This window comes from Fragaria vesca, linkage group LG2, assembly GCF_000184155.1.
Source record: "Fragaria vesca subsp. vesca linkage group LG2, FraVesHawaii_1.0, whole genome shotgun sequence".
Classification (NCBI taxonomy): domain Eukaryota; kingdom Viridiplantae; phylum Streptophyta; class Magnoliopsida; order Rosales; family Rosaceae; genus Fragaria; species Fragaria vesca.
Genome location: NC_020492.1, coordinates 23,047,642 through 23,066,742, shown reverse-complemented (window position 1 = coordinate 23,066,742; position 19,101 = coordinate 23,047,642). Strand labels below are relative to the sequence as shown.

The following is a 19,101-nucleotide window of genomic DNA, read 5'->3' as shown; positions in this document are numbered from 1 at the left end:
ATTTGTGTTAGTTGATTCATTAAGAGTAATTATGAAAGTTCACAATTTGGTGAAACTTTTGAGGGCCTGGCTTTATAATAGTAGAGATAAGAGAGGATTCTTAAGCATACCAAACCCAATTTTCACCAGTGTTGCATTACAGATCATTTATTCCATGGCCTAATGGCCAGGTTCATTAATATAAGCATTGAAACCACATTTTGGACTTCATTCTTCAGCAAACGAAGAACATGAACCAATTAGCAAGATCCTTTACAAGAAGAAATGTAGATTTTCCTGTTTCTTTGGTGCCGTAACTAATGGGTCAAGCACTTTTCTCCATCCGTTATAATCTCGTGCGTCGCCAGCATCAGGCAATACAAATCCATTTACATAGAAAAAAGGCGTTCCATACACCCCTCTTGAAGTACTATACTGCATGACAGAAAACATTCAACATGATTAGAATTCGAGATTAACAACAGTAAAATACAAGTGCTGTTTTTTTAGCTAGTTTGCTGATAACCACAGGTAAATTCTATTCTAAGGAACAAAAGATTGTGTGATTCTGTGCAAATATATGTCGCCTGACTAGAAGTAATTGAGGCATGTGTAAACCAATACTTAATTACCTTGAAGGAAACCCTTGTTGTGAGATCAGTTTTCCGGTCAGTAAAGCCTGATTCCAGGGAACTATGATAAGAGTTCCCAACTACAGATGTCAGTTGCTTCACTAAGTCATCTACAATAGCAGCTCGAGAAATGTTGCGGGTTTGAGCATTGTAATACCTCTCCTGTTCAATATTTGAAACAAGTTGAGAACAAAAGAAACTTGAACAAGAATAACAACACCAAATCATTTCAGCTAATGAACTACTATGAGCAATTCCATCATCTACTGATATACAAAGACGGAAAATGTATCACAAGACAAAAACTAGCTTGAAAACCAGCAAATTAGCAGGGTTCATGATGGTAAAGCCATTCCACCAAATTCAATCTTTACTAATAGACCAATAGATTTTGTGGGAATATAATAGCTTGATTAGTTCATGCCTGTCTTTCAATTTACAAATGAAGCCAACTAAGTATATACACACAGACACACAAAGAGGTGGAAGCCAATGCTAATAAGTGCAAACGAATGTGATACTATAATAGTTGATGAAAGTATACCTGATACTTGAAGAACCACTCCAACACCGAAAATGTCGCAGAAGGTTTCAGCTGATTTACAATGTGTAAAGCACGAGAAGCAACAAAAGCGTTGTCATGGTAACTGCAGTTTCAAAAAAACAACACTATTTCCGTCATTCCATTACCACAGAGCATAACCATGATTCTCAATAAGGTCAATTGGTTACATCTGCCCCAATCCAAAACATGACTCTTCTTACAGCAGCAAGACAACAATTTTGGAAGTTGAATCAAACATGTAATCGATTCAAGCTGATCAACCAGCAACATAAAGTCATAAACAAAACGACTTACGGCAACGGTAAAAGGTGAACAGCAAGAGTGACATGAGGCCCGTAGTAGGCAAGGGCCTGCTTGAGGGGTGGCCAGGAATCTCGACTGTCAGGGCAGACCGGGTCGAAGAAGGCTTCGATCAGAATCGAATCCGGGTCAACTGGGCGATGCTCGTATAAGAACCCATCGTACTTGGCAGGGGGCAGGGTCTGTGCATACCCATTTAAAACCGAAACCAAAAGCAACAGTAAAGCTGTTTGTATCATCACCATTCTGTGCTTTGCTTCCTCCGTTTTTCTTCGGATGGACTGTTGCAATTAAGGTAAAGTCACCCCGAACATGATAATCATCTATACAACCACGAATATTCTTCTACGTTTCTCTCTCTAGTCTCCATCTCCTTGTGTTTTTTTTTTATTGGATCAGAATTTTACTGTATTGCTCGAAATGATTTACTGTATTGGCTTGTGTAAATTGTGTATAACCCCGTGAATATGGCCGAGTAACAAAAAGAAAACAAACGGTTATGTATGTGCCCTGATTATGGTACTTTGTTCAGCTCAATATGGTAACTTTTACCTTTGTTTGTTTGTTATTTATGTAAAATTTCATCACCTGACTGGTACTTGTTATTGCTCCTTTTTAATAGTGATTTTGGAAACGTTCATCAAAAATAGAATATGAAATGCGTGAGAATATTAGAGATTTAAAGGTAGATATCCAAATGTCAAAATCGATTTGGACCAGTGTAGCTCACCACTTTTGAATATAGTCTACGTTCCCCAAAAATTCTTGTATGCAATGCAATGTTAGTCACAATAAATTCATGTGGGGCATCATGTATTTGTATTATGTCGTATTTTAATCTCAATCATTCACATAAAGAAAGAGCAAAATTCCTTCAGTTTAAATATATTGGGCCTTCTCTTGTACTAATAATGCAGGCATGCGGCCCATGATATTAGTTCGGCCCATCTCATAGAATTCGAAGCCTCTCACGCAACAGCTGTCCACCAACGGCTCACGGGACCCACGACGCAGTAAAAGAGTTACCAACCTTCGAAATACGACGCACGTTTCACTCCCCCAAAAAACCAAAACTGCAAAACGAAACGAATCCCTCACTGCCAAAAATGGCCGTTACATAAATACACACCCCCATCAAATACACGTCACCTCGGTTGATGCCCTCCTCGCTGTAACCCACCTCACTTCCCCTCAGATTACAGCTACACCAAACCTTCATTTACTCCTCAGTTTAATTCCAAAGTAAGCCACCCTATTTCACTAGAGATTAAAATTTCTGTTGTACATATATATACACCTTGTATCAATTTCATAAAACTTAAGATCGAGCACAGCAGAGAATGCTCTTCTCCATCTTCCTAGCGCTCTTCCTACCCTGCGTAGGCATGAGCGCTGTGTTCGTGGTCTACATCTGTCTCTTATGGTTCGCCTCCAATTCCCGGTCGGCGGTAGCCCCTCAGTTACCGGTCAAGCACGTTTCCGAGAAGGGCTTATCGGCATCTGATCTCGAAAAGCTGCCGAAAACTAGCGGGAAAGAGCTGATCCGGGGGACGGAGTGCGCGGTGTGTCTGGACGAGATCGAGCCTGAGCAACCGGCCAGGGTGGTTCCCGGTTGTAACCACGGCTTCCATCTCCAATGCGCCGATACCTGGCTTTCTAAGAACTCGTGCTGTCCGGTTTGTCGAGCCAAACTCCAACCTCAGCAGATTTATGCTTCTTCTGATGACAATCCATGTTAGTTCAGATCGAGAAAAAGGAAAACAAAGTATATATTTGTATCAGTGATGATCATATGTGGAACTGTGCTATGTAGGGTTTTGATCATCTCGGTTAATTTCATTATTTGATTTATTAAAATCATCGAATCGTTTTCCACTGTATATTAGTATCAATCTATTGGTACTGCATGCATGATTTGATGAAATTTCAATATCTCGATCAGTCCAAATTCCAGATTTTTCTCAGTTCAAAATAAGAGTTATTTTTAAGGTCCGGTGCAATTGAAGCTGCATGCAGCCATATGTAGTATTTTGTGACAGACTGCGCAAGTACCAAAGCTGCCCCAATCAGTTAGCAGGGGCAAGTGTGTTAAAATGACCGTTTAGTCCCCGGCGTGCATGGGTTGGTTTGGTGGCAATACGGCGGTGCATCGGCTCTGAGGAATTTGCAGCTGCACGGGTATTCTAGAATGGTGTGCTAGCCTGTACGTATATGCAAATATCTGGGGGAAGGTTTATTTGTTCATTTATGAGTTTCAAATTGAGATTTTAAATTCTACCACAAGTAATTACTGTGGTTCGATTGCTTTCCTCTCATGCATAGCTAGCTGTTGATCGAAGTAACTCAGATCCTATGTATCAGTCAGTTAACTTTCTTTCTTTCGATCTCCAGCTGTAAATTAATCATAAATGTGCCAATTAGATTGAAATCAAATAAGGGAATGCCGCAGCTGTAACCCAATCGACGAATCTGATAATAAATTCTTACTTTCTTTTACCGTAATCAAGAAGCTGAGAGCGATTCATATATCCCGATCGAAGAGTCTGGAAGAAATTATAGGCCTGAAAATGGGCCTTGTTCCAAGTCCAATGAGAACAACAAAACACTGGCCCATAAAGGGGGACAGAAACTAAACTAGCATAAGGGCCCAAAACAGCAAATCCGAGCAACGCGCCAAGCCTACAGCTTCTCCATGGCGATCTAAGATTGTTATTTTTGTTTTTTGTCTGATACGAAATGATTAAACAAACTATAAGAAAAAGTCTCTCAAGCAACCGGTGCTAAAAAGGTCGAAACTAACATCAACAACAACACCATAAGAAAAATTAACATCCCAACTCCCAAGTGCAAATACCGTAATCTTTGATAAAACGTTAGCCACAAAGTTTGCTTCACGAAGATTTAAGACTTGTTGATGATATGTGGTGACAATCTTTGTCGTAGCCTTGTAGGAGCACAACCCAAAAGGTGGAAAACGACAAACATTGTCTAGCGTCTTAAGTGTTAAACTAACAAGTTCTATTGAGAAGTTGAGTAATCAACTCTTTTAGCTGGCTTGAATCCAAAGAAACTCTCCTACCCGATCACAGACGTGTGTGAAAGTGCATGCTAACATATTAGAAACGATAAAGGCGATGTGGCGACTCACACGTGAGACGCTAAAGTAGGAAATGATATTGAGCACTAGCCTACGTACTCTGGTTGATATCTTTTTAAAGGAAATGCTAGCTAGCTTGCAAATGACTCATGTTTGGAGTTTGGACGGCTTACGATATTAGGATCACTCGGAAGGCCACCACTATTCGCTTTGCTTTGGGCAAGGCAACGTTTTGGAAAGACACCAATAGTGTACGTGGGGCTGCTTTACCCGTTTTGATACCATAAACAAAAACGAAGTACAAGAGGCTAGGCTTGTGTGAAATACAAGATTACACTTCAATTTTAATTAACTATTCAATTACATAGCAAAAAATAAGAAATTGAATAAGTTACCTAAGTACTCCTTCATTGTTCTCTTCTTAACAAAAAAAAGTAATCACCATAAAAGTTTAGACGTATATGGAACCTCATACTCAGGTTAAAAATTTACCGATTCTAATTAAGTTAAACCCTAAATTATTCTGAATGATGACCAGAAAAATAGGAGGAAACATTATGACATTATTACTGATTAGTTTATGTGTCTAAAAAATCTTTTAAGAAAACGTATAATCTAGATAAAAACGTAAAAAATAATAGTTTTGTGGAGATAATGTTTTAAAGTTTGAGCTCACCTATCCTGTTTTCCATGAAAAAGTTGCGAATAGTTGACAAAAAACATTGAACGATAGTAGCTGCGACATGTGTCCCCTCCGTTTGTTTGCCTCTCACAATTCAGTGACAACCATCAATTCAAAAAGAGAGTTCTTTATGGCAACACGGACCTGGTTAGCTATAGCTTGCATCGCCCATATTGCCGAGTGCCACGACCTAAACGTAGCAATCATATCATGCTTCACACCAATTCCAACCCAAATATCTAAACATGTGGCGCACTGTGCTAGCTCTAATAATTTTAGCTCAGGATTTGATAGAAACGGTGGTGGTGATGGATTGGTGAAGCACCGGATTTAGGGTACGCCGTAGTACAGTGTAGTAGTACTCGTTAGTCCAAGCGATGGAAGATGAAAGCTTCGAGTGGGGTTCTGATGTATAAATGACGGGGCTCAATTCGAAGTATACACATACATACGTAGTGACGTGGGCAAACCAATTAGGTTCTCAGAATTATATATAAACAAGTCTCTGTCTGTATTGCTGTAACTATTTTCACTTCAGACAGAAGCACCGGCAAGTCTGCTAACTCCTAGAAAGAGAACAGAAAGAGGTTGATGATGAAGGAGATGATGGTGAATAGCCATGGTCAAGCTCTGAGCAACGGAACTGGTGCTGGTGCTGTTGGTGCTGAGGCTGAGAGGGTTTCGAGCTCTAGAATTTCATCTCTGCTGGCCTCCCCAGATCGTGATTATCTTCTTTCTCCAACTGGAAATCAGGTTGGTGATCTCTGCAGCTTTCTTCCAGCTTCTCTAGCTAGCTGCCTTAATTTCTATATATCTCGCTGCTGTCGTACAGTCGTTCGATCTGTCTAGCTAGCTAGATCTATGGATGCATAAACTTAATTACTTGTATACTGGCCTAACTTTGGAGATAGATTTCAAGCGGTATGATGGATGAAGGTAATTAAGACGCTAATTAGAACTAAAATAATAATAATAAATTTATATAAACTGTATATATGTACTCTAGATCATTATTTTTGATATTTTGGCGGTATAATTCGCTGAAATCCTACTTAACAACGTACTATATATATATATATATATATATATATGCATGTATACATATATACACACACACACGTAACTGCATGCTGATCAAATTACGACAAAATGATCAAACTAACATTTCATAGCTTGGTCGTCTATACATCTGAGATCGATGAATTATGTGAACGCATATGGTATTTACAGTTTTAGTTTATTTTTTTATTATTTTTTTTCACAGTATACACATCTGGATCTATGTAATCCCTAAGTAGTTCATGCAAGCAGGAATTGTTATTGAATTAACCCTAATGATAAATAACATAGTTTTAACATTTGGGATTAGAATTAAGGATCGTAATTACTCATAAGTGTATGTTTATCTATGGATTTTCTACCGTTTTGTTTGACATGGGCGTTGACTTGAGTCATTCGAGAAAGATCGAAATATCATTGATCATTGGTGAGATATTTATTCTCAGCAGGAATCATATCTACCGCCAGTATTCCACCATATGTAACTAACCCGGCCTCCTCCTTAGATCCTATCTGTGGGGTTATGGGGGTGTGGGAGTTTGCTGTCTTTTAGTTAGTCTTCGTTTGTTTCTTGGTTTTTATTCCTTCTGTATTGGTTTCCCCCTGTTTCCCTATGTTTCAATGAAGTTTGGTTTCAATAAAAATAAAAAAAATAAAAAAACTAACCCTCCTCCACTCATTCCCCAACATTAGGTGCAAGTGATATCTACAACATATAATATTTGTTGAGGTTTAACTACCATGTGTATATATATATAGTTTCATTCCAGAGCGATATCTCGTTTTAAAATTAAAGTGGAGACCTTATTTTGCTTACTTTTATGTCGTATTTTCACATCTCAACCGTACAATGTCTAAAACACAGTGTGTAGATCATTCCTGCAAAGTTTCATCCAATTTGAAGATTATTTGGGTACTGAATTAGATTAAATAAATCAACAGAACAAAAACTGTCCAAACAGAACCGTTTGTGTAAATCACGATTACGGAAGCTCAAATGATCTTCAAATTTGATGAAACTTTACATGAATGATCTACACACTGTGTTTTAGACATTGTACGGTTGAGATGTGAAAATGCGACATGAAAGTGGGCGAAATAAGAATGTCCACATTTTATTTCAAAATGGGACACCACTCTGGAAGGGAATATATATACCGGCTTCCAAATTTAGCCGCGAAGTTCACTAATAATATCACATATTAATTGGATAATCCAACTTAATTAAGTCTAAACTCTAAAGTTGCAATTACCGAATACCAACATTTTATTCTTCCCCCGTAAATAAAAAAAAAAAAAAAAAAAAATTATTATTCTTCCTTATTTTCTCCCTAGCTATTACAAAAAGAAAAAAGAAAAATTAAAGGTTCCTCATACATAACAGATGTTATTACCACATAATTGCTTTAACATTCTCAAAAAAAAAAAAAAATCATATAATTGGTTAGCTGTCACGGGATTCACTTGTCAAAAATGCTGCATGTCCTCATCACGACATCACCTTGTAATTGTCACCCTTATCCCACATAAACGTTAACGTTGGATACGTGGCCCAAGCAAGCACCAACACCTATCTACCTTGCAAAAGCAAAATTTGGTAGAACATCACATTCAAGCTTTAGGAACATTCTAGGTCTCTGGGTGGGCTCATAGTGATCCACAGCCTTATCGGAAATATCGAAGCGGCCCATTAGACCCATCACTGTCGTAGTTCATATTGAAACCAGTTGTACGTAGGAATATATTTCTAAACGAAAAATGTCCGATCAATGATCTCCGTGGCTAGCTGTTTGATTTGTTTCACGTAATAACCACCGGTTTCGGTGCGCTGTGCATGACAGGTGAAAGTTTCTGATCTTGATGGGAAGATAATAGGACTCTACTTCTCGGCCAATTGGTACCCGCCATGCTGGAACTTTAACAAAGTCCTCGTTGGCATCTATAATCAGCTGAAGAACAGTAGCACTACTGGGTCTAGCTTTGAGATTGTGTACATATCATCTGATGAAGACACTGATGCTTTCGTCAGATACCATGCTGCTTGCATGCCTTGGCTGGCGATTCCGTTTTCGGATTTGGAGACCAAGAAAGCGCTGAACCGCAAGTTTGAGGTAGAGGGAATTCCGAGCTTGGTTATACTGCAACCTGGTGATTACAAGGATGGTGATGAGGCTACGTTGCGTGATGGAGTTGAGATCATTTATCGCTATGGTGTCCAAGCCTTCCCTTTTACTAAACAGAGGCTGGAACAGTTGGAGAAGGAGGAGAAAGAGAAGCATGAGAACCAGAGCTTGACCAATCTACTAACGAACCATGACAGGCACTATCTTCTGGGCCATGGGACGCCTAATCAGGTATTTATCGATTATTACGTAGTTGATTCATAGAAATACCTCACTAGGTAACTAATTAGCTATGTAACATTTCGAGCACTTGGGAAATTAATTAATTATCTACATGCATGTACAGGTGCCCGTGGCTTCATTGATAGGCAAGACAGTTGGACTCTACTTTTCAGCTCAATGGTGCATTCCATGCGTTAATTTCACCCCTAGGTTAGTCTCAATCTACAATAAGATTAAAGAGCAAATGCTAGTAGGTGATCAACAACAAGATGGAGAGGACTTCGAGATAGTGTTTGTTTCAAGTGATCGTGACAGAACATCCTTTGAAGCCTACTTTAGCACCATGCCATGGCTGGCACTGCCCTTCGATGATCCCAACATCAAAGAGCTCGTGAAGCATTTCGATGTCAAAGCTATTCCTTGTTTGGTAATTTTGGGGCCGGATGGTAAAACTGTCACCAGGCAGGGTAGAAATCTGATAAACTTGTACAAAGAAAATGCGTATCCCTTCACCGATGCGAAGTTGGAATTGCTGGAGAAGAAAATGGATGAAGAGGCGAAGAGCCTGCCGCGGTCGGTGTACCATGGAGGGCATAGGCATGAGCTGAATCTGGTATCGGAAGGCAACGGAGGAGGACCCTTTATATGTTGTGACTGTGATGAGCAAGGATGCGGTTGGGCATATCAGTGTCTTGAATGTGGGTATGAGGTGCACCCCAAGTGTGTTGAAGCTGCTACTGCTGCAGTCACTACGTGATTCATCGATTCGTTTTGACTGCTAATCAATTATCTAATTAATTATACTAAATTGATCACTGCTGTGCTGAGTGTGCTCTATATGTCAAGAAAGCGTATTATATTTGTTGGATCCACATTTGTTTCTAAATTTAGTTTTAGGGATTAAGATTCCCTGAGATTGAATCATTAATTTGTAAAATGTAATATGGTTCTTATTCGATCTCTCAAGTAATTGATAAGACTATGCATGTTTTCAAATCAACTGCCACCGCCTAACAAGAGGGAGGAGCAAGTGAAAATTTATTCTTTTTGGAATGATTTTAACAAGTTGATTTAGATTTCTCTAAATTTATGTAATTCAACTTTGTAGCAGTTAAAATTATAGATTTACATTGCTAAGCGTATGAAAACAAAAGCGTTTGGATGAACGCATACATGATAGTCTATCAAGTATTTTCTGTTTTCTATAAGAACACATCTGTTTATTGGGCTTGGAAACCCGAACTCTCATGCCCAAAGTCCAAAACAGCAACGGGATCAAAGCCCATAAAATCGAAAACGGGCACGTGACATAATCAATCGGCCGGAAGAGGGAAAACCGTCGCCCAAAAATCTCAGCTGTCGTTGTAAAAGCGTCTCCTACTTTTAGTAACTTGCCCAATAGATAGTGAAGGAAGCAAACGAAGAATGATGCTCATGACCATTAAGGACGAAAAGCAAAGCACCAAATAAAGCACATATCCAACTGTAGAACAAGAAGATGAAGTAGAAGAAGAAGCAAACTTCAAATCTCCTCCTCTACACACTTGTAATATACCTCTCTCTCTCTCTCTAAGCTTCTTTAAACCCATTTCACACTCTTCCAAACCCTGAAACTGCAACTGAAACTGAAACCCTTTTGTCTCTGATCATTTTTGTTTTCTGAGATGGGACTCTGTTTCACAAAAACATCCCACACCCATGACATCCCAATCTCCTCATCCTCAGAATCACCACCTCACCACTTCCAACAACAACCACAACCCAACAAAAAACCCGACCCGTCCAGCCACCCCAAGCCCACCACCCCATACTCCGGAGCCTCCTTCGGCAAGAGCCCCTCGTCCTCCCAAATAGGACCAATTCTCGGGAAGCCTTACTCCGACGTAAATTCCGTTTATACCCTCGAGAAGGAGCTGGGCCGGGGCCAGTTCGGCGTCACGCGTCTCTGCACCGAGAAATCCACGGGCCGGAAATATGCCTGCAAGTCCATATCGTGCAGAAAACTCGTGACGAATAAGGACATAGAAGACTTGAGAAGAGAGATTCTTATTCTGGAGCACTTAACGGGCCAGCCCAACATTGTCGAGTTCAAAGGCGCATTTGAGGACCGCCAGAATCTGCATTTGATTATGGAGCTCTGCACCGGTGGCGAGCTTTTTGATCGGATTATTACCAAAGGGAGCTACTCGGAGCGTGAGGCGGCCAAGATTTTCCGGCAGATTGTGAATGTGGTTCACGTGTGTCACTTTATGGGAGTTATGCATAGGGATTTGAAGCCTGAGAATTTCTTGCTTGTGAGTAAGGATGAGGATGCGCCGTTAAAGGCCATAGATTTCGGACTCTCTGTCTTCATCGAACAAGGTTAGTTACATTTGTCATTACTCTATCATTTCTGGTCGAATTGATTAATTTCCAGTAGTTGAATTAAGAATTAAATTCAGTTTACCCCATGAAGTTTGGGAGTAACTTCATGTTAATCCCTATACTTTCAATTTCATCAGTTTACCCCTTAAACTTTTGAATTTTCCTTAAGCGTGACCAAATGTCCTATATTCTGTCCAAATCGGACGTTAACTACTGATAATTTTAACCTTAACTGTGAGGCCAGTATCTAGAATTTGGGCAAATCAGACCTTATATGTCCAAATCGAACCTTAACTGCTGATAATTAAAGGTCAATTCAAACGGAATATGAGAATTTGGGCACGGCAGACAGAAATTGAAGAGTTCAAGGGGTAAACTAATGAAAATAAAAGTGTAGGGACTAACATGAAGTCACCCCCAAACCAAAGAGGGTAAACTGAATTTAATTATTGAATTAATTTACTCTGCACTTTTCTTTTTTTGGGTAAGCGTAGAGGGACTAACATCGTCCCCCACGAAAATTTATTGAAAAAATATGAAAGGTACAATAAGCTGGAGGACTAGGCCATTGTCAGCTATATAGTATAAAAACCGTCTAATACCAAAAGAAAAAACCAATAAAGCAAAACAAACGAATTAACAAAATCTAAACTGTGACAGACCCAAAATATCACCCTCATAATATGATAAGATAAATAGAGAAGGCACATCCCACCATACCTGCTCAAGTAGAGATGTTCCATTATTAGCAAGAGTATTTGCTAACCTATTTCATTTTCTGAATACGTGAAAAGATTTAAAAGTTATCGTAAAGATTCTGTATAGGCAATTCAACCGCCTAACTCAAAAAAGACACAAGGAAGAAGAGCGGAAAATATGAAATTGGGGATGAAATAATTGTTGCAAGGACTTGTGCCACTCTGTTTATGGGTCAAGAAGACCGCGTCAATGTGATAGGGATGGTGTAATCATAGGTCAAGCAAGTCAACATTTTAGTTTTGTTTTTTTGTTATAAAGAAGAGGTAGGGGACAGAAAACCAGAAAACAAAGCAAACATGTTTCACACACGAGTTGGTGTCCTTTGAATCACATCACCATCAAACTATCCAAGAGCGGACGTATGTTTCACTCCAGAATAAGCAAAGACTTCTTGGTGACTTGGTGCAAGACTTCACATTACTGAAACAATATTTCTAGAGCTGCAATGATGATTAGAATTTAGAATACTGCAATGTTAAATCAAATGATTACACAGAAACACGGAGTCACCTGTTTGATGGAAACTAGAAAAACAACATGAAAAAAAAAAAAAAAAACTGTTACTGTAAGCTCTTGTATATGCTCTTGACATGTTGCTTGTGGAGTTCAGTGTAATGAATATGATGTATACTGAATAGCCTGTTAACAACTCTCCAGGTAAAGTTTACAGGGACATTGTTGGGAGTGCCTACTATGTGGCGCCAGAAGTGTTGCGGCGGAATTATGGGAAAGAGATAGATGTTTGGAGTGCTGGAGTCATGTTGTATATTCTTCTAAGTGGAGTACCTCCATTTTGGGCGGGTGCGTATCTAAATTACTGAATTGCATACTTTTATTTTTAAGTAAATACCTCAAGTAGGATCTAGAGTCACAGAAAAATTAACGGAGTAGGTTGATTAAATTCTGAATTCCTGGTGTTTGAACTGGATGCTTGTTTGTTATAATTGCCAGCTGATAGTAGGCACTCCCAGAAGAAACATTTCATGAACATGTGTTTATTAAGGGAGCTTGAGTATTCTTACTGTTTGAGCAGTTCAGCTTTAAAATACTCATCTGTACTCTGGCTAATATTTAGTGGTCTGGCAACTGTTCATGCTTGTAATACATATTTTTTTGCCCTGATATTCTTTGTTTAATTATCTAATTTTCAATTATGTGCTTTTGATATATCTGTTTGAACTCTGTTTCAGAGACCGAGAAAGGGATATTTGACTCCATTATAGAAGGAAAACTTGACTTGCAAAGTGCGCCGTGGCCTTCTATATCCGATGCAGCAAAGGATCTCATAAGGAAAATGTTAACAAAGGACCCTAAGAAAAGGATTACAGCTGCTGATGTTCTTGGTAAGCACATGAATGTTTGTGAAACTGCAACATCAAAGTTTGTGGGAAACTCCATTAATGTCATTTGGATTGTGCATTTTACCCAGAGCATCCATGGATGAAGAAAGATGGTGAAGCCTCTGATAAACCTATTGATAGTGCTGTGCTGATTAGGATGAAACAATTTAGAGCAATGAACAAGTTGAAGAAACTTGCTCTGAAGGTATGATTTTTTTCACCTCCATTTTCAGTTTCTGAGAGGATAGTAAGGAACAAAGGCACTCCATAACTGGTTTTTGATTAGCTCTATTTGCATATGTTCCAAACGTTTTCATTTACATTGCCAATGTCTAAGCACTATTTGAAATTTGAATTGCCTAAAGGTCATAGCAGAAACGCTTTCTGAAGAAGAAATTCATGGCCTCAAACAAATGTTCAACAACATCGACACAGATGGTAGTGGTAATATCACATTTGAAGAACTAAGAACTGGATTGTCAAGACTGGGATCTAAGCTTACAGAAGCAGAAATAAAGCAGTTGATGGATGCTGTGAGTACTATAAAACTCATCTAGACTAGTTTAGCCATTTACTTTTCTGAACATTACAAGTTATGATTTTCAATTTTTCTGAATAGGCTGACATTGACAATAATGGGACTATTGATTACACTGAATTCATTACTGCAACCATGCATCGACACAAACTGGAGAAGGAAGAAAACTTGCACAAGGCTTTCCAGTACTTTGACAAGGATCACAGCGGGTTTGTTTACTGTTCTCTAAAACTTGAATACTCTTGTGGAATCCTTATTGACTGGTGTAAGCTGAGCAGGTTTATCACAAGAGAGGAGCTAAGACAAGCAATGACTGAATACGGGATGGGGGATGAGGCTACTATAGATGAAATCCTTGATGATGTGGATACTGATAAAGTAATCAACTTATTTTCATCGTCATGTATTGCATATTTTCTTGGTATGACTAAATGACCACATTCTGACTGATAATCATGATTGGATATTTGTAGGATGATAGAATCAATTACGAGGAGTTCGTAGCCATGATGACAAGGGGAGTTACAGATAACGATGGCAAAGAGAGGGTGATTGTTCTACCTGGATAATCCACGAGATCAATCAATGACTCTGAAATCCGAGATCTGTTTCCTACTTCGTTGATGTTTATAGCAGCAGATTGCCTCTTGGTGTTTGTAACTTCCATGTAAATAAGATTTCAGTCCTTTTTTTTGTAATAAAAATAAATGCGAGAAGCAATTAATAATGGAACAGCATTTGTATGCAATGTGGTTATCTCTGTATATTAAGCGGATGTGGTCCATTATTGTTCACGGAACAGTGTCGTCGCCATTTTGCCCCCCATTTTGTTCAGTTTTTTCATCTAGCCTGTCCAGACCAAATTGATTGTTTTATCCCTCAGCTTTTTACTTCATTTGCCCTTCAGTTTTTCTTTAACGTTAAACTTTTGGACAAAATGGGTTCCTTTGAGGGGAATCGAACCTGGCTGGCAAGTAGAAGTAAAAACACCTTCACCAACTATACTACCACACATCCACGATTAACATATGTACTTTTTATAATTTTTTAAATTCTTCCCCACACGAAATTTTATCAATTTTGATTTTCAACTTTTATTGATGGGTACTCTTTATTACATGTATTGATTCTTGAAATTTTATCAATTTTAATTTTCAACTTTTATTGATGGGTACTCCTTATTACATGTATTGATTCTCGAAATTTTATCAATTTTGATATTTCAACTTGTTACATGTAATCTAGAGATCTTCGTTATTGATTATTGTTCAACTTTCTTTCAAATGGAATTTAGATTTAGTTCGTTTTTTTTATTACTATCTCAATTCATTGTGTCATTTTTACTTGGATCTCAAAAATGTGTGTGTGAAAACCGCACAATAATTGATCGAATAGAAAAAAAATACACAATAATTAATCGAACGGATTGAAATAGCATTTCACGCTCGCGCGCACGAAGGCTAGTCTTTTGTAAAGAGTATACTTGGTCCGAAGTCCGAACCAATTCAAACAGGAGTCCCAGAGGTTCTTCGTGCGAATCTCGATCAAGGTTGAAGTTTCATTCTAAGCACCAGTCAAGAACCGCTTGAGTATAGCACTGGACTTTGCCTTTCCTCTTCTTCGGATAAAAGCTTGATGGTTTCAATTAATCAGACTATATGATCATCAACACCAGTAAAGCTTTTCTCTCGAGTAGGTGGAGATATTGATCATCCCAAGTCAGAACCTTACTTGAAGGAACACTTTCCTTCTTGAAGAGTAAGCCCTTATTTCACCAGTAATCCCCACAAGAACAAACTCCATCTTTAAAATGATGAAAGCGATTGGTGTCTCTGACTGAAATCTCTCTTCCTTCCAAGCTGGATATGAATTTGATAACAGAATGACAATCACCACAGATCCGGAGGTTCTTAATCACCCTAAGGGAAGACCCTGGAGGAGTGTTCAGAAGCCCCAACACTACTGCCAATTTCTCACTGTGACCACACAAAATCTGCTCCTTTTCTTGTTCCTCCACATCTTGCAATACAAAATGAGTACTGGGTAAGTATCCTGATTTCTTCATCTCCGAGCTCAATGTATTCAACTTTTCCGTAATTTTGTTCATTTGAGGATGTGTTTTGTCTCCTGCAAGAAGCATGTGAACGTTGTTCTTGAATTCAATCCAACTGCAGCCAGGGTTCTTCCTCAAGCCCAGACTCTTCATTGTGTCTCTCACTCTATCTACTTCAGTCCACATGCCTTTTGAAGCATAGATATTGGACAAAAGAATGTAGTTCCCGGGATTTCCCGGTTCTAAATTGAAGAGCTTCTTTGCAGTAGACTCCCCTAAAGTCACATTGTTGTGAACTCTACAAGAGCTCAGTAAAGCTCCCCAAACACAAGCATCTGGCTCAAATGGCATTTTCTTGATCATGGAATAAGCCTCATCAAGTTTTCCAGCACGACCGAGTAGTGTGACCATGCAAGCATAATGTTCTATTCGAGCCTCTATACCGTGTTCTTTTGACATGCTGTTAAAATAATACCATCCTTCTTCTGTTAGACCGTTCTGGCTACATGCAGACAATACACAGGTGAAGCTGATTATATCGGGCTTCAGTCCACTCCTCTGCATCATATGAAAAATCTCCATAGTTTCCTTGGCTTTTCCATGCATTGCATATCCGCTCATAACTGCGTTCCAGCAAACTAAATTCCTAGTTGGCATTTTATCAAAACAAAGCCGAGATAATTGGATTTTCCCGCATTTTGCATACATATCAATCAACGCACTGCCCACATACACATCACTAAGCATCCCCCTTCTGAAAGCGAAACAATGGGCTGCCTTCCCATGCGTTAAGGCTGCAATATTGCCACAAGCAGGAAGCAAGCAAGAGATAGTCATAGAGTTTGGCTCCACACCCTCTATCTGCATCTCTCTAAAAAGCTCCAAAGCCTCCATATCCTTCCCATTTTGGGAACAACTAGCAATTATGGAGGTCCAAGACACAGTATTGAGTTCCACTCCTTGGCCCTTAAATTGCATGAACACCTCAAGTGCATTGTCCACAAGACCATTTCGGGCAAGCCCTGTCACCAAAGCATTGCAAGCACCAACATCTAATTCATCCATTTCACCAACAACTCGAGACATCTCTAACGTGCAAGCACACTTCCCATACATATCGACAAGTGCACTAACAACACACTTGTCCGATTTTAGCCCCCGCTTGATCACTTGTCCATGAATCTGAACCCCAATGTCTAAATCTTCCAACTCCCCTACAGCAGGAAGAACACTAGAAATACTAGACCCATCGGGTTCAAACCCTTGCGAGTGCATCTTCTGAAACACCCCAACCGTACTAGCATACAACTTGCTTTGACTAAACCCGGCAATCATCCCATTCCACAACACCACATTCGGCACAAACCCCAAACCCCTCATCTCACCCAAAAGCCTCATCGCCTCATCCACGCACCCGCGGCGAGAATACCCCGAAATCAAAGCGCTGTAAATAATCACATCTCTCTCAGGCACTCTATCAAACACCTTGCGTGCATCGCCAATCCGGTCACATTTAATATACATGTGAACCAGAGAGGATTGCACAAACGAATCCAAAGCGAAACCCGAAGAAAACGAGATCGCATGGACCTGTCTCGCGGACTGCGAAGATTGCAGTCCGGCGCAGGCCTTGACGACACTGGGGAAGAGGAAGCTATCCGGGGCGAGGCCCCGAGATAGCATTTGGGAGAACAAGGAAAGCGCATTGCCGAAGCTGTTGAGCTTGGCGAAAGCGTGGATGAGAGTGGAGAAGGAGAACAGGTTGGGGTGTGGAATAGAGTGGAGGACGAGTTTGGCTTCGACGAAGCAGAGGCTGTTGGCGTAGAGGGAGAGGAGCTTGGTGGTGAGATTGGTGTGATTGGAGAGACCTGTCTTGAGGATCTGGGCGTGGGCTTGGTGGGCCTGTGATAAGGAGGATGAGGGGTTTAAGAAGCTGAGGAGTTTGTGGAGTAAATGGTCAGAGAGATTGAGGACTTGCCTGGTCATGGTTTGTCTGCAGAGATTTCCCTCCAAAAATGTGATTTGATGAATCAAAACTCAAAAGTCGCCATTCAAAAAAAAAAAAAAAAAAAAGCCCGAAAGGAAAGAGGAAAAAAATAGTGCTGGCATGGAAATACTAAAACTAAACACAAAATGGCTTCGCCCGGGTTCGAACGGGAGACCTTCAGTGTGTTAGACTGACGTGATAACCAACTACACCACGAAACCTTGGTGTCTCTTTTCTTGGTAAAATGCAGTATATGAGCAGCGATTACAAAGTACATGACACATCTGTACATTTTGATTCTCAATTTTAGGAAAATCATATCGAATCCTGGATGTCATAGAGGGTCCTTGATTCGTCGGTGTATTGCTTGGTTTGCATTTTGAATGCTCACGTTCTTGAGCAAAAAATTAGTATAGGATTAATGGAATATTGGCCGGGGGATCTGGATTCTCTCCTAATAAATCTCTGTTAATATTACCTCATAAAGAGATCTTGGCCGTCTATTCTCAATGGATGGCCAGGATTAGCTTTTGAGATGTTTTCTCTTGGTCTTTTCTCATCTATTATATCGTCTCTCTCTTCGCAAATTCTCGACAGAGATGAGAATCTCATCTGTTGTACCTGCAAATCTCACACCTTGCTTTCCTCCCATCTCTCCCTCTTCTCTATCTTTCGATTACGAGGCAGAAAATAATCAAGATCTTGGGTTGAAAGTGGCTTGTGCATGGGCTCGAAGAGTTCCGAGAACCAACAAAGTGAGTACCATCTGGTCCACATGTTAGAACATCTTCTACAACTAGAGTTGGCTTGCAAGAGTTGTTGGAACTAAATGTCCCAAATGTTGTGCAAAAGGGTGTGTTTGATCAAAAATGGAGGCTCCCTCGTACAGTAGAGTGGAGGAGGGTATAGTAGTTGAATGATGATAATACATGTGAAGATGTTTGTTCAATTATACAATCTCTGGAGAAATTTAGGCTTATGTTGGCAAGCCAATCAAGTTTCCATTAAAACCCGTTTACACAATCCAAAGTTCCAAACCCAGAAACCATAGTCACAATCTCTGCCGACCCATCTTGAATTTCCTCCACATTCGAAACAACCCAATCAATAAACCACTTCCGACATGAAGATCGAGCTTCACGGTGAGCTTGTCGAGGTCACTTCGCATCAGAAGCTTACCGCTGCTGGAGCAAGAAAGATCGACGCGGCGGCGAGCAATGTTGTGGCACTCGTTGATGGTCACCAGAACGCTGAAGAGGCTAGGATTGTGTTTTCACCTCCGTCGGAGCTTTTGAAGACGGAGAGAGAGAGAGAGAGAGAGAGAGAGAGAGAGAGAGAGAGAGAGAGAGAGAGAGAGAGAGAGAGAGAGAGAGAGAGAGAGAGAGAGAGAGAGAGAGAGAG

General features: G+C 39.9%; 5 protein-coding genes and 1 non-coding gene across 6 annotated transcripts; 3 read left to right on the top strand and 3 right to left on the bottom strand.

The window, feature by feature from the left end:
- Positions 1-78: 78 nt before the first annotated feature.
- Positions 79-1,837, bottom strand: LOC101298768. The gene is made up of 4 exons (XM_004291285.1): positions 1,471-1,837; positions 1,156-1,258; positions 612-773; positions 79-414 (listed from the first exon to the last, which is right to left on the bottom strand). The coding sequence occupies exons 1-4, from the start codon at positions 1,719-1,721 to the stop codon at positions 253-255; spliced, it is 678 nt and encodes a 225-aa protein (XP_004291333.1). The 5' UTR covers positions 1,722-1,837; the 3' UTR covers positions 79-252.
- A 965-nt stretch (positions 1,838-2,802) lies between these two features.
- LOC101298482 (E3 ubiquitin-protein ligase ATL23-like) lies at positions 2,803-3,603 on the top strand. Its single transcript, XM_004291284.1, has one exon. It carries the CDS (start codon positions 2,817-2,819, stop codon positions 3,213-3,215), a length of 399 nt encoding a protein of 132 aa, XP_004291332.1. The 5' UTR covers positions 2,803-2,816; the 3' UTR covers positions 3,216-3,603.
- Positions 3,604-5,617: 2,014 nt separating this feature from the next.
- On the top strand, positions 5,618-9,656 carry LOC101298192 (probable nucleoredoxin 2-like). The gene is made up of 3 exons (XM_004291283.1): positions 5,618-6,008; positions 8,156-8,668; positions 8,784-9,656. Exons 1-3 carry the CDS (start codon positions 5,847-5,849, stop codon positions 9,414-9,416), a joined length of 1,308 nt encoding a protein of 435 aa, XP_004291331.1. The 5' UTR covers positions 5,618-5,846; the 3' UTR covers positions 9,417-9,656.
- A 512-nt stretch (positions 9,657-10,168) lies between these two features.
- Positions 10,169-14,482, top strand: LOC101297901 (calcium-dependent protein kinase 29-like). The gene is made up of 8 exons (XM_004291282.1): positions 10,169-11,020; positions 12,440-12,583; positions 12,973-13,125; positions 13,212-13,327; positions 13,488-13,655; positions 13,742-13,869; positions 13,939-14,038; positions 14,134-14,482. The coding sequence occupies exons 1-8, from the start codon at positions 10,324-10,326 to the stop codon at positions 14,227-14,229; spliced, it is 1,602 nt and encodes a 533-aa protein (XP_004291330.1). The 5' UTR covers positions 10,169-10,323; the 3' UTR covers positions 14,230-14,482.
- Positions 14,483-15,311: 829 nt separating this feature from the next.
- Positions 15,312-17,699, bottom strand: LOC101304544 (pentatricopeptide repeat-containing protein At1g20230-like). The gene has a single exon (XM_004292884.1). It carries the CDS (start codon positions 17,697-17,699, stop codon positions 15,432-15,434), a length of 2,268 nt encoding a protein of 755 aa, XP_004292932.1. The 3' UTR covers positions 15,312-15,431.
- A 148-nt stretch (positions 17,700-17,847) lies between these two features.
- TRNAV-AAC lies at positions 17,848-17,921 on the bottom strand. Its single transcript has one exon. It is a non-coding gene; the product is annotated as a tRNA-Val (tRNA).
- Between the last annotated feature and the right edge of the window lie 1,180 nt (positions 17,922-19,101).